At 40.8% G+C, this 15,824-nt stretch overlaps 1 protein-coding gene across 2 annotated transcripts in view; it reads right to left on the bottom strand.

The window, feature by feature from the left end:
• LOC140557501 (BICD family-like cargo adapter 1) overlaps positions 1-15,824 on the bottom strand; it is a 42,553-nt gene that overhangs the window by 13,894 nt on the left and 12,835 nt on the right. For both annotated transcript variants that reach the window (XR_011979824.1, XM_072681979.1), the window contains exons 3-4: positions 6,206-6,322; positions 4,278-4,289 (exon numbers count right to left, since the gene is read on the bottom strand). Coding sequence is in view for 1 of the 2 variants with exons in the window: in XM_072681979.1 (XP_072538080.1) it covers positions 4,278-4,289; positions 6,206-6,322 (129 nt within the window). In the remaining variant the exon portion in view is untranslated. The remainder of the gene's footprint in view (positions 1-4,277; positions 4,290-6,205; positions 6,323-15,824) is intronic.

Below are 15,824 nucleotides of genomic sequence, written 5' to 3'. Positions count from 1 at the left end.
GGGTCTAGGTTGAGATGTAGGTTCGGTATTAAAATGATGAGGATTAAGGTAAGGGATAAGTTAAAATAGGTAAAGTTTAGGTCTAAGTTAGGGTAATAAACTTTCAAGGTAAGCGATAAATTAAGGTCTGATTAATGCAGGTTAATTTTAGGTCTAGGTTTACATTCAGATATTAAAATGATGCGGGTTAAGTTTAGGTTAAGGTAAGGGTTAGGTTTAGGGTCTAGGTTCAGGTAAGGGAGAAGTTAAGGTAGGTTAAGATGTAGGTTTAGGTATTAAAATGACCAGAGTTAAGGTAAGGGTTAAAGTTTAGGGTCCAAATGAGATGTAGGATTAGGGACTAACATTACATGGGTTAAGTTTAGGTTTGGGTATTAAAATGACGAGGGTTAAGGTCGTTTAGGTTAAGGTAAGGGTTAAGTTTAGGGTCTAGGTTGAGATGTAGGTTCGGTATTAAAAAGATTGAGGGTTAAAGTATGGGATATGTTTAGGTTAGGTAAGGGTTAAGTTTAGGGTCTAGGTTGAGATGTAGGTTTGGGTATTAAAATGACGAGGGTTAAAGTATGGGATATGTTTAGGTTAGGTAAGGGTTAAGTTTAGGGTGTGTTTTAGGTGTAGTAGGTTAAGTTTAGGGTAAGCTGAGATTTTGCTTCTCTGAGCTCTGGGAGTACTAGGCTGTTGTGTTGATTACTCTTGCTCTATCCATGTTGTTTTTTAATATAGACAGTAATAATTTACTATAAAATGTTTTGTGCAGTGCAGTTTAAAAAAAATGCTAAACTTGTCTGTATAGCATTCCACAAAAAGTAATAGTAATTATGTTTAGGGAAAAGACCAGAGTCTGTTCTTCCCTCTGAAAACTAACGCAGACTCACCCAGGCTGCCCATCAAAAGATCTGTAAGACGATCTGATTTGAAAAAAATCAGTTCAACGCGATTTGTTGGAAGGAATGATTTCATATGAATGATTCTTTCCTGAGCTGGACACGGCTATGAGACAGCCAGACCACGGGGACTGTGATATGACCCAAAATGCTCTCGATGTGTGCCAGTTAGAGAGCCACTAAAGGGCTTAGAACATTAAACAAACATCAGCCCTTGTATTTCACTCGTTCCCTCACGTTGTGACCTACATCTGCTAACCTATTTCAGGCAGTGGCGCGACTGTCCCTGGCTAACCAGAGGACTTTGCGCTGAGGTCTGCCTGCTTCTGGGAGTACTGTTCTGCTGCTTCAGTAATATGCCACTCGTCTTGATCCATTTCACTACGGACTATATCAAAGAAGGCCTCGCTGTGATGCAGTCCAAACTCACAATGCAGTGATTTGTCTGAAAACCACAAAACACCAAGTTTTTTTTTTTTTTTCCCCAATCACAAATCATAATTCAAACTTGTTAAGAGGCAGAACAGAGAATCAAGAGGGAAAGACCTGCAATTCATCTCTATCTGACGCTAATAATACTGCCAGCAGTTTTGGGAACACCCAGACATTGCAGCAGGGCTCCTTAAAATAGAACTTCAGCTTCTCCCCACTCAGATACTCTGCTCCACCAGGCTGATCAGAGAGAGAAAGAGAGGGAGAGAAAAGCCTATTGATCCACATAAAGCAGCAAATTTGACCGAATGTCTGTCACCATTAATCCTGTGGTCAATCTAGTTAATTACACTTCCTCTCAAAACAAGCCCTTCTGAAGAGTGGTCCCTTATGTCTAGTAAGTGTTTCACATTAATGATACAGACACAAGGTCTTATTCTTGACAACACTAATGCAAAGCAAATCAAGCACCATTACATTTCCATTTAAGGCATTTAGAAATTGCTCTTGATCCAGAGCTAAAGTTAAAAAAAAAAACCTTAGCTAGTTTGTATCGACTAGGATCCAAAATATACCTCTAAGCTTAGATACTACTAAACACAAAAGTCAGTATGAAGACCACAACACTTGGTCTCTGCTTGTCTTCCGTGGATCTTAAAGGATGGTGGGTCGAGCCAAGCCATACTTGAAGCTGGAATGGCTCTTGGTACTGGTCGGCTTTTGACCATTGCCATCTCAAGCATGGAGGGGCTGGTCCATTCTTGGCTCTGTAGGCCAGTGTCAGGGTTTTAAATCTAATGCAGGCAGCTGTGAGTGGTATTATTGAGAAGAGGAAGAGTTTAGGAACCACAGCAAATCGGTCACAAAGTGTTAGTGACCCCGCTCTGTAACTTTGCGTGGTCTGAGTGCTGAGGAGCACCAACTGGGAGGTAATAAAAGGTCCTAAATACACTGTATATACACACACAAATGATAAAGTTTGGAATCCTCTGCTAAAATTACATGTGGTGTTTATTTTCTAAGTGAACGTCCTCTACAGAGAGCACACTTCTGCACATTCTAAAGCTTAATCACTTCATTTAACATATTGCAAAAACTGCACTGTGCAAAAGTTAAGGCATGTGAAATCTTTGATTTTTTGTTCAATTAATTAAAAAAAGCTTATATTAAAGTTTGTTTCATATAGAGCATTTATTCACTTATTTCTACTTGAAAAATCACCCAATCATTAAGTATTGAGACACATGCTCATTCCTTGTTTCTTCTGAAATCAAGGGTTTGTGTTCGGTTTCCTGTCATCTTGAGGATTGGCTACTGCAGCTGTCTCCTGGTTGGTTATCCTATGCCTGCCATCAGACCATCTAGGTGAGTAGGCATTTGACCCACCTACTTATCAATGTTTTTACATTGGGTTCAGGCCAATTACATTGGGAACAAATCTCCATTTCAGCTGGTGGCAAGACACATCCCAAACAGCGAAACCTGGGTGTTCGCAAGGAAGGACGCAGCAGCTTCTTTAATCTGTAAATGCTTTTCCTGCAATACCAAACGAATCATACGTTGTTCCACATTATGTCAAATTTGAAATTCTAGCTTAGCAAAACAGCAGAATAACATTTGACAGAGTTTACCTGGACAAGAACCCGCTGACCCCTGCAGGAATTTTAACGGGGTTATAATGTTATGGCTCGGGACTTTATGGCTGTTTATATTGCTATGAAGTTACTGTTAATTAGTCAGCGGCCCAGTTGCCTTATTGGCCAGTTGGATAAACTCATGTCATCAGTGTCTCCATCTCAGTCTCCACCTTTTATTCAGCCAAGAGGTGTGATGCCACTCCTGCACCCATTGAGGATGTATTTATTTGTTTGTTTGTTTTTTTATTTGTTTATTTATTTAATTTTGGGGTAGATGAAAATTAATCACACAGAAAACTAGTATTTTAATGTTTTGGTGACGTTAACACAATGGACAGATCAATGTCCACTGGTCTTAATCACATAGGTGATAATTTTTACTTGTGTTCCATAGTTTCTTTCACTGCTGTTCACTGTTCCTTAGTGTAGGCTAAACTTCAGTTCATTTACAGTCAAATATGGACGAAAATGTTTCCATACAGCACAAAGCACACTTCAGACTGAGAATACTAGCATGCAGCTATATCTGATATAGGCTTACTTCAGGCAATATCTGCTATTCCTCAAGTGCAGTTTTAGGGGTAGGCTATGTTGCAGGAAAGGGAATGCAATGCTGAGGGGGCTGAGGGGTACTGTCATCCTGTATTGAAACAAATGCTACAGTCTGTAATTCCATACTTGGTGGATCTCATGGTGCAATGCCATTTTACTATGCCAAAATGAGACCACTGGGAAGATCATCTGATATAGGAGCCTGGCATTTCTACGGCGTCGGGCATAATTCAGCGACTTGAGACGACGCCACAGTGATCATAAGCTGGAATCATGCAGAAAAGGAAACATGCTTCTCAGGAACAGGAAACGGTTCACAAACTACAACCAAATGCATAATCCATGCACATCACAATGCAGGGGTGTTCGAGATGGGTGATGAGACATTGCGACTTTCAAACAGGTTTCACTGCGCCAGCACACAAGCACATGTAATCTGTGCTGACCCCCTGCAGCAGATGAGCTCCTGGCACTGCTCCAGCTTAGGATTTTCCAGCACAATCGATGATCGCATCCATGATAGCTGCTGTGTGTGACGGTGCAGAAAACTTGCGCCGACATTTGTTTGTCCTGCGCTGTCAAAACAAAGCTTCTGTGAGCGCATCACACGCGGCACTTTAAAGCGCTGCTTCGGCGGGACGAGCCTCTGCTAGGGGCTTCACCGCTTTGATCCTCCCGGGTGTGATCTAGAGGAAGCTCTTTTTCTTATGCATAATGAGCACGGACACATCTAGGCATGCAGATCAGAGGAGTGTAGTACGGAGCCACTTACTTCTAGCCCTTGCTGCTCCCCGCAGGAGAGTACAACCAGAATAATTAGAAGAAGAGGAGGAGTGACAGAGGGAATTACGATTAGTAAACAGGTGGGATTTCACCTACAAGAACATTTAGCCCAGCCCACAAACACACATGCACACACATTCATCTGCTTCCCAGTTCCTGTACTACAGTGCTTCTAGACACGGGTATTAGTTGGTTGTTGGCTGCTTCGGGTTGGGGTGTGCAGGTGGGGGAGGCTGACTTGCACCTTGCTAATCTTTGAACTAAATTCAGACTGGGTGTGATTCAGAAGTGCTGTGTAGGAGAGCATGTCTCTATAGGGTCAGGGCAACAGGCACGAAGTGTCTAGTACAGTTTGTACAGTACACAAGGGTTTTGCGTGGCAATGACCATATGCATAATAAGACTGGGCCTAGACTGCACAATCTAGCATTTGTTGTATGTTGGTTTGTTTCTAGCTGTAAGCTGCTACCATTGCTCTCAGCAGTCAGCAAAAAACAAACTCCAAGACCAAAGCTGTACTGTGTGACCACTGCTGCAGTACATATCAGGGAAAAAAATAGCTACCATTTGCAGCCTAAACTTAAAGCGAAATCCAATATTTTCAATGTCTACATAAGTTAATAGTAGAGACAGAGTCAGTGGTTGGTTGCGAGATCAGCTCATTGGAAAAAAAAAAACGTATCCAATCAGTGGTGGCAAAGGGAACCAGAGGTCACCATTTCTACAATGCAAATACAGACATTTTATTTACTATCCAAAATGACCAGAGGATATGCAACGTTGAGTAAGCAATAATATGCTCAAGGTTTGACCGGCGTATTTAAAAATGCTGACAATCTCAAAATGATTCTGTTCTAGTTCACAGCCAAATAAGCTCATTCCCCCATGTGCATTTTTAAAAGAGCCACAGGATGGGGGTGCTGTGGGAGCTCACTGATTAATGATGTCACATAGTCTTGAGAAACCTTTCAAATGCAAATGAACAGAGTTGAATACACCCATAAGACCATTTCCCCAAATCTGTGCCCTCAGGTTTTGGCTTTGTCCCCTTAAAGTGTGATTTGAGCCTTAATTAGCTGGAACACTGACTGTGTTGGGGCCTAACTTATCTAGCAGTTAGTCCCCCAACAAGGACCGTCCCGAATATCTGCCACTTCTGCGTTGTGCACATTTCTGCTCCGGATGCGGAAGATTACAACTCTGTCAGCAATGTTTAAATATTGTTTTCAGATGTTTTTTTTTTTCTTTCTTTTTTTCTTTCAGAAAATGTTTAAATGCCTCTGAAAGCGGGAGCGTACTTTTTTGAATTTCATTCAAGCGATTGGCGAAAAGAAAGCGCGGAAATGCGCAATACACAGAAGTAGCTTCTATTGGACGGTCATTGTTATGGCACTGCTAGAGAGCTGACTACAGGTCCAAACACAACAGAACCCTGTCTCTGTTTGCCTTTCTGTTATTCCAAATACAAGTTATTCCAAACAACATGTGGCGGAGTAATACTTGAAGAGCTTAGGTCCGGATGCAATCATCATGCGATACTGGCACTTCAAGAACGTTTCTTAACCATCACGTTGTGGGGTCGTAACTAACTGTAGTATATCATGTATAGGAGCATATAATGGCCAATTCTGTGGCTACTGTTTGGCCTTAGAATGGCCTGCATGTACTGTTATTAAATAGTGTCCTCAGGCAGTGTGTTTATAATGGAATTATGCAATAACTTTCTTTGAGGGAGCTTTTAGAGGCATTAAGCATGGATGTCTGGTTCATTTCACCACCACTGTAAACAATTCTGACTTAAGTTTCTTAAAAAAAATAAATAAAAAAAAAGCTAAGAATTGGACATACAGTATAACTGTTTTTTGCCACTGCTCTCCCTGTTAATCTAACTTTTTTTGCATTGAGAAAGTCACTCACCTCCGCTTGTAGGTTTTCAAGACGTGTCATGTGCTGGTTGGTGGAGAGACTCTTCTCTCTGAAGTCATCCCGCAAAGAGTGGACCTGAGTGGACAGCTGTCTCTCCACTTCAGCAGCCTGTGGGGGACACACGTACGTACAAAGACAGGCAGACAGGTCAGTGATATTCATCCGCCATCCGATACCCAAATATTTTGAGTTCAGTTACAGCCATATGCTCAGTGGCTGGCAAGTGGAGTCGGACATATCGTATCAGTATTCATTCTACTCGACTGCCTCAGCTTAGATCATGGATATGGTTCAAGAGATTTACTGCAGGCAGGCAGCACTGCCAGTGATTTGTATGATCAATAGTGCGCATCTCTGGAAAGGCGGCGCATCATTTTATAGGTTTAACCAGATGGATAACAAGCTAAAATGTTAGCCAACATTCAGATAAGAGCAGTGTTTATTAAATAGTTTCCTCTCAACTGATGGTGACTGATGATCTTGGAATCCACAGTTCTTTAGAATCCACTCCCAAGATATCATCTCTCTTAGATCTGTGCTACTTTGACTGTCCCATTGTACCATGTTGTCCCGTTGTACCTCCGTTTTATACGGGCACAGAAAAGTGACCAGCTAAGAGCTGTCACTATGACCAGTGAGAATTGCAAGTTCGAACCCCGGTCATGCTGCTAGCCATGGGAAGCTGGGGCCCAGAGAGAGCAGTGTTTGCTTTGCTTGCTCCAGGGCGTGCAGACGGCACTTTCTCTCCACATCACTCCAGCGCAATGCTGGCATGTGCTAACCGATACATCAGGACAGGGTACATGACGCTTTCCACTAATGACGTTGCATTGGCAGCAGAACGTAAAAATAGAGGTGCTGGCTGACTACGCACATGTCTGCCTTCACCCTCCCAGTGTTGGGAGAAGAGCTGGGGAATATGAGGATTTTATCGTATCGTGATACATTTTAGTGTGATGCACAACATGCTTTTCTTTAAGCATATCAAAAATATCATTAGTGCATAAGGAACACTGATAAACTGCAAGTTACATCACCAACAGTGTAATTAGACTGGTTTAATTACATCAAATGCAGCAGATGTTGAATAAAAGTCACTGTCTTTAGTATGAGAGAGTATTTGAATAGTAGTTTTTAAGAATCTCTTCAGGGGAAAAAAATAAAATAAAATTATGATCTAGTATTTTTACCATATTGCCCAGCCCTAGTTAAGAGCATTGTTTGTGATGTTTGGTTATCCAAATTTGGGAGAAAATGGGGAGGAAGAGAGATAGATAGATAGATAGATAGATAGAGAGAGAGAGAGATTAGAGAGAGACTATCTAGTCTATTATGATCACTAATTAAAGGCAAGATAATATCTTAATATTATAAGTGGGTGTATGTCTACTGTATTGTATGACCTTGTGTGTAAAATTAAGATCCTATGTCAATTTCAGAAAACCTCCAAAAATTAAAACTTGTGCACCAAATGATCATGTTTTACCATGTTTTTACCATGTTTTAATGATCATTCCACCAAAAAAAACAACAGCTTAAAGAAACACTGAAAGGCTAATATGGCCATGACATTCACGTCCATGATGAGAATGTATTAATATACGCGTCATATTTGGAGAACCAAAATACTGCCATGTTCCACTATACAGCCTATGGTTCCAATAAATGTTTTTTTTCCTTATCAGACCAACATAAGTAGCAACTAAGGAACAACGTAAGTGACTTTTAGTCTTCAGAGAAGTATCTGATTATAAGCAATAAGGCTAGTTAAGACAATTCCTGTCAGCAGATGCCGGACAAGGTGCCTGGTCCCAGACTCCACTCATGAACGGCGTCCTCTCTCCATCTTTATCTTTCAGGTCACTGTGCTGCTGGAAGAAATGTCTCGTTTGCACTGTTTGTTTGGGATATAGCTGTGGCCGGGCAGCTGGAGAGATTTAAAGGTGACGGATTCGAGGGGGGAAACATGCTCATTTGTGGAGAATGTCACACCGGAGCCATTTTATTTCATTATACTGTAGAATAATAAAACCAAAAAGGCGGCCAGCTGCCTTCACAATATTTGATCATGACTCATACATTGTCTGGAATGGCACAGAGACACACACAAGTCCACCCAATCCCATATACGCATACTGCTCACATTTGGTATTTCAGGATAACTCCGGAACGTTCAGGCAGGGGTTATAGTCTGAGCTGATTGGACGGTCAGGCTCAGGCGATGGCCGAGCCACTGCGTCTATCGCAGACACCAGACCAACAAAGGGCCATTAGCATAAATGAAACTGCAAAAGTGTCGCATCATCGCTGGCCATCACCATGGCAACCCTGGAATTTTAGCCACTGTTGGTTTTCTTTAGCCCACAGCGGCTGATGAGAAACAAAAAGTTGTAGCTGAATCAAGCTTGTGGCCAAGTCCAGTGATCTGGAGCTCTTACCAAAGACACAGATGAGCCCCTAAGCCTTTCAAAATAAGTACCCTGCCCAAAATTTCTCTTCAGTTGCCAGATCCAGACATGGATAGTCACCTCTGCTCGGTTTTCTTCTTTCTTTTCAGTGGCTAACAAAGTATGGATCGCTGCCCAGTCTACTTTCTTTACTTTCATCACAAAGTAGATCATTGGTCAGATCTATGTTGGGCAGGAGCAAGCAAGTAAATACAGGAAGAAGGTCCTGTGTTCAGGACTAGTGCATATTTCTGTGCAGCCTACAATGGAGTAAAGGTAGAGATAATCATATGATGATCATGACCATAGTTGTGGTAATTATCTAGGCAACATACCAGGTTAGACTGCACCTGCAGAGCCAAACAGCTCAAATTTGTAGACTATATCCCTCCATCTCTGGGTCGAATTGTTTTCCCATTTTTTTCCTCACCATACACATTCAATGATGTTGAGGTCTGGACTTTGGGGTTGTAAGTCCATTGTTCTGAGGGCACCAACAGCTTCAGCAGTTTAATTTGAGCCAATCTTTTCTTTCGGTATCCTTTTCTCAGTGGGAGCTTCTTGATTAGCTCTACACCTTTCAGACCCCCAGTTTTCTCACAGTGGAAGGATGGACAGAAAGGCCTGTGGATTATTTTAGATCTGAAGCAAAAGTGGGGCTTGGTTTTCTCCTCTTTCTTACAAATGGAAACTTGTTTGTGTTTATCTGATGGCGACAACACTGGTGGGCTACTGGGTGTTGTGCGTTGGTTAGGAGCCACATTTTTTTTCCTGTATTCTTTAATCAATGTCGGCACCCAGGTTTCGGAAACTCCCAATTCCAGTGGTTTCCCTCTTCCTTATCCCTTATTACTATATCTATAGTTTTCTATCTCTTCTAAATCTCCTCAGAAATACCTGAACATGGTAGATGTTTCCTTAGAAAATAACACTACAGAATAAGCTTGTACTGAATAATTAATCCATAGGATACCAACCCTGGATACACTTACGATTTAATCCAAGAGGTTTCCCCCTAGCTCAGCTTGGTCATTTCCCTTTTGAGAGACATGAGAGTTGGACACTCCGGATATATTGAAGTGCTTTTGTTTTGTTTTTTTGTGTTCATTCCAGGGCAAATCTGGAAGTGTCTTCAACTTACTTTTGTGGTGAGCTATTAATTACCTGCAGAGGGCAGTGGCTTTATGCTGTAGGGATCAGGTAGTGTAATAGTCTTATGGTCTAAGAGCCTCACACAGAGAAGACATACACCGGATCCATCAGTCAGTACTACTGTGGTGTATTGAGTAGTCAGGAAATACAACATAGCTCAGCTCTCTGTTTACACACCCGCAACCAGAGCTACCGAGGATGCTCAGATGAACCTTAAAAGTGAACCACAGGCCGCTTGCAGACAACAAACAATGGCATAGACTCAAAGGCTTTCAAAATACCCAACCTTCAACAAGCAGTCAATGTACTATCACACTCCCAAGCAATAAACAGTGCAGTAGGGGTTCCTGTAGCTTCAGATAACAGTGTTTAGAGCCAGAGTCTAGGTGAAAGCAAGACATAAGACAGTGCCAAACATGGCCTTGACAAATACAGCCTTATTTTGTCTCCTCCTGTGTAACTATCCTCCTGTGCTGCTTATTTTCAGCATATGACCGCCTAATCTCCATCTTCTCAGCTGTACACTTCATTTCCACAAGCACTAATTTGCTCAGATTTTACATCAAAGAATAGGAAACCATTGGTTCAAAACATTCATTAAAGTCAACAGTGGACAGGACAGGTTAGGATTCATATGCCTAAATTAAGTGAAAATAAGGCAGTGTTTGTCAAGGCCATGTCAAGTCTTGTGCCAAACAAGCTCTGTTTGTATAGCACCTTTCTCAAACCCAAGGACACTCCACATCAGCAAAACACCACAATGTTGAGTCACTCCAGCAGCGGGCCTAGGAAAACATCTAAGCCACTAGCTAGAGAAACTCTGGCAGCAGGCTGTAGAAACTTCCAAAGCTGGCCCTGGAAGCCTTAAAGCTGCGATGTGGGGAATTGAGGTGAAATGAGAGTAGAGAGATGCTTCAGTCCTTAGTTTTCTAGAGAATTAGTATGGTTGATTAATATTTCAGGTTAAAATCATTAATAGTCATACTCAGTTGCCTAGCTGGTAGTATTTTATTTCGGGCTGAAGCGGGCCCTACTATTTCATTTGCCTACTTTATTTCAGAATTTGGCTCAAAATACAGTTAAAACTGACGCCATAGACAAATATTTCAGCGTCAGTTTTTTTTTTTTAAGAATAATCCTAACATTTGCTTAGTTCAGTGGTTCTCAGTCCTGGAGTGCCACTACTCTGCACATTTCACAGTCTTTCTGCTCCAACACACCTGACTGGATAATAAGCGAATTGACAAACCCTTTCTGAAGTAATCTGAGTGTGTCTCGGCGTGCTGAAGGAAGTGTATTACTACCATGATTGAGAAACACTGAGATAGTTGATTTATAGTTTGGGCTAAAAAAAATAGTTATTAGTATAATAGTAATAGCTATAGTAATAGTTAGTAAATTAATACTCTATATTTAACATACACTTAAGTAAACACATTAATAAAGCCAAGACTGGGTTTTCTTTTAGTGTACATAAAAGAGTGCTGCTAATGCACATCCATCAAATGTTACCAGTAGGATTAAGGGTTAAAATTATATTAAAAACAATATTACTATGGTGTCTCCAATATGAAGGGTAAGGCCATGCTAGTTTACTAAACATCCGGCCACATTTCAGCTAACATATTTCAACTACTACTACATTCCTCAGCACAAACAACTTTAGGAATAGCCCCCTCCATCCCAATAACCCACTGCCAAACAGACACCAGAAAAAAAACAAAGAATTTGGATGTTATGCACCAATAATATTTATAATCAAAAACAGGAGGGGGGAGCGGATTATCTACAGATTTAAACAATGGATTAAAACATGCCGTGACACTAAGTCTCATTGGAATGGTTAAGAAAATTGAGACTGTCACTAAAATATTTGCCTAATCGGATCACCATCAATCGACCTCCCAGCTAACAAGTAATTGCACTCCACTAAGAATCCATTTATGAGATCCTTGCCTTCAGAAATGCACAGATAGGTTTTTAGATTCATGTGCAAAAATGCCAAAAGGTAGAATAACAATGAGCTGCTCTTATAATGGTGTCAGGAAAGGCTGCAGAGGATTAAATGCATATCGTCGCTGTTCAATGAAAAACCTGTATCTCTAAAATGGTGACTTCACAGGAGAAGGCAAAAAATGTTCTTAACTTTGAATGGAAGTTTATTCAGTAGTAATTTAGAGCATTTGTACTGGTCCATTAATTAATAGAATTATATACATAGTGTATAGAAGCAGCTACAAGGTTCAAACAACTAAAAACAAACAAAAACAGTATATACCCGTAGAAGTCGCAGGTTCTGCCAGCGATTAGTTCCTAATTTTATTTGAAATTATGTTGAGTAAAAGAGGAGATTTCACTCAAACCACATTCAGTGTTGGTCAAAAAGTAGAACTTGACCATAAATCAACACCCGTATAAATAAAATGCACTTTCTCCATTCACAAATAATGCTGAATAGTCAGTGTCATACGCGTGTCTCTCGGGGCACGGCGGTACAGAAACCCTAGCAGCTGTAGCGGCCTTCTCCACTAATGTTTTCCCTGATATTTAGTTACAACCGGAAATTAAAATCAAGGTACAAATTAAACTAGAGAGGCATTTTAGGAAAAGGTCTAACTGGAATCTGGCCAAAGTATACTTAGATACATTCAAGACATGAAACGCATCTAAAACAGCCTCATTAACATAAAAAGGAAAACATTAGGCCATGTAACTAAGGCTACGTTCACATTACAAGCTGATTTGGCCATCTCAATGGTTCATATTCATAAAGGTAAGTGACCAAAGTGAACAAGGTTTCTTATCTGTCCACAGCAAAAAAAACAAAAATCAAGCTCAACATGTTAATGAGCTCATGTATATTAATGATCAAGGCAAAATGCATATGCTACATCAAAGAAAACCAAAGATTTCAGTATCTTAAATGATAACAGAGCAACTGCTAATTGTATCTCCTCAGTCTCTCTATTGTAAAATACTCACTAGGGAACGGTCTTCCACAAGAAAGGGGAAATTTACCATCAGACAGGTTCACGTATTATTGATCGCGTCTGTGGGAGTACCACCTTTTCCCCTTATTTGAATTCAGAACATCACACACAGTGAAACGGGTCAGCAATCCTTTGGTAATGAACGAGCAGATGTGTTAGCACAATGCTATTTGCTCTTAATATCATGGTGTTGGCCTAAATCTGCCAATGCATTTCATCAAACTGGCTCATTATGTCTCTGTCCATTTCCCCCAGGGATGCGTCTCCTGGACCTGGACCTTACATTACGTCTCCATAAGTCACAGTGCCCGGGGGTGGCATTACCAGTAAGATTCTCCATGCACTGCATGACGCTCGAACAGTGAAGCACAGCGAAGGTGACGTGAGAAAGGGTGTTATTCTATGTCAAAAGGACTTGGAACCCGTATTTAGATGAACAATTCTTTCATTTGCAGATGATTTGCATCGTAGAGACTCTGAGACGTTGCCTAAAACATTGAGGATGTGAAAGCATTAAGGGATGGGTTGTCTATAGAACATGAGCATGTGTTTTTAATGGACACTTGTATAAGTAGCTTCTCGCAGTTGGCTACAATTCACTATGCAGATTAGGAGGTGCCATTAAAGTGCAGCATGGTGGAGAGAGTATACGTTCCCATGGTAACCCATAGACTTTCACATGACACTTGGGGTTGGCATAGCAACCCGAAGAAGCAATCATTGGTTGCGTTGTAATATTTCTTGGCCATACCGTGTGCTGACGCAATGCCGTATAGAGAAAAAAGGAATGAAATATTAATCTACAATGCTGGTTAAATAAAGGAGTCCATATATGGAAACTAATAAGCCCATTCTGAATTCTGTGCGTTATGTCCAAAAAAAAAAAAAGCAAAAAAATATTATACCTGCCCATTTAGCGTACAGCAGTTTAGCCCTACCCATTCACATTGAAGTTATAAGTAGTGTTTCAGCCCAGGTTGAATTTTTGCATCCATTCAATTTTTCAACAGGTAGTCGCAAAAATAAATAAATAAGTAGTGCCAGGGATTGTATGATAGGAGGCGGCCAACGCACTGACCAATCAGGCAAAAGCAACATGGCGTTTGTGTGGCTACACTGGAATGTGAACCCAGAAAGCATAGGAACGTTGCATATAGAGCATATAGTGCACAGTCCCCCCCAGACCCCTCAAATGCAATTAGCATAACTAATTTAGTGTTTAATTCCATATTTATAGCTGGGTAGAGTTTATTTAAAAAAAACACAGCAAATTTAAGCATAGTAATTGGATGCCATTGTAAATAGACACGATCAAATGAGATTTCAACTACTGTCAGACTTCAGAAGTATTTACGTCAAAAAGGCCCCCTTTTTTTTAAAGAACCAAGTTTACCTGAGCCGTCTACTTGAGAAGATAAATCATTCAAAATCTACTTCATGATTGACCCGTTTCTTCTCCGTTGCAGACATTCACAGCCCTTAAGCGACGGGTAGAACAAAGGTCATCTACATATATCTGTTTAAAGGCACACTAACAAAATCAGGCTGTTCAATTCTGAGGTACAGAGAGACGTACATGGTCATGTAAACACAGATTTTCACTGTGGTATATAAACTCTTACAAATGCCATAAGCAAATTTAACTTTACTAAATTTGACCACACTGACTGCAGTAAACTGCTTGAATCTGATCCAGTCCTGTAACAAATCTAGCCTGAATTTGCCACACACACACACTGCGATTCCATGTTGTTAGCTGTGTTTCTTCCTGTGAGGTAGTCTAAGTTTAATGCGGATGTATATGCCCCTACTGATTTGTGTGGGATACACATGCATATAACCCACACAGGGACATATGCAGGGACATATGCAACCATGTTACAAAAAAATATATAGCTATATGTGTATATGTCGTATATTTTTAAATGAGCTGTGTCTATATTGGCTGTCCTGTGTTTTGCCTCATTTAAAAGTCAGTCAAGGCCAAAATACTCGAATTCTAGAAAATCCAGCATAATGAGATGAGGCTCATCTGCTGTACATTGGATCAATCAAATATATGGAAATGTGGTGTTTTTTTGTGGCATCACAAAATCAAAGAATTAAAAGTTCGATTGGACCATATTGTCCATATTTTATTGAAAACAAAGTGAGGAAAAGTCAGGTGACCACGACAGTTTCTTGAATTCCAAATATTTTCAGATAACCTCAGAACATTACTCAGTAATTTAAAAGATGACTGTCATCACAGGCAGCATACGTCCTCTCCTGTCTCTCTCTCTCTCTCTCTCTCTCTCTCTATCACATGCACACAAAGCACATACTTTACTTATGTCTACATACCTCTTAACACGCTGATATAATTGATTGATTTTTTTTTTATTTTGGGGCAGTAATTGCAGTGATTTAATTAACATTGGCCATTTGCTCATCACCTCTCCACTCACTGTGGACAGATGCCTAAATCTGCAGAGCATGGAAAGAGGGAGCAAACAGTCCCCCAGGCACATATTAAGCTTGGTCTTTGTAGAATAGCGAATCACCATTAACTGCAGTTTAGCTTTGGACAAAGCATGTCGGGGAAATTACCTTCAAATGCTTGTGAAAAGAGAGCAAGTCTTTTTCATTTCACTGTGATAATGAAACTGTGATAACTGAAATTGTTGCTCCCCCCCCCCCTCCTCCCTCCCTCTCTCACCCTCCCTCCCTCTGAGCTGTGTAATGTAATTAGTGAAATATTCCTGCTCTGATCAGATTAGTGCTCTGGGGTACTGCCTTATTGACAGCCTTCTGCCTACAGGCCCAGAAAACTGCAGACACTTTGTGTGTGTGTGTGTGTGTGTGTGTCTGGTACAAACTACAAACAGAATACATTGTACCATACATACACAACAGCACAGTGTTTCCAGTTGTGAGTGGTTGAATGTATCTTAGCATGTTTCCTATACATTTAGCAGCACCTTTTCAGACCCTCCACAGGGATCGTCCATGTAAAGCAACTGGACACTACCGATTTGGAGG

Source organism: Salminus brasiliensis, chromosome 6 (assembly GCF_030463535.1).
Source record: "Salminus brasiliensis chromosome 6, fSalBra1.hap2, whole genome shotgun sequence".
NCBI classification, from domain to species: Eukaryota; Metazoa; Chordata; class Actinopteri; order Characiformes; family Bryconidae; genus Salminus; species Salminus brasiliensis.
This window is presented reverse-complemented; position numbering and strand designations above follow the sequence as displayed.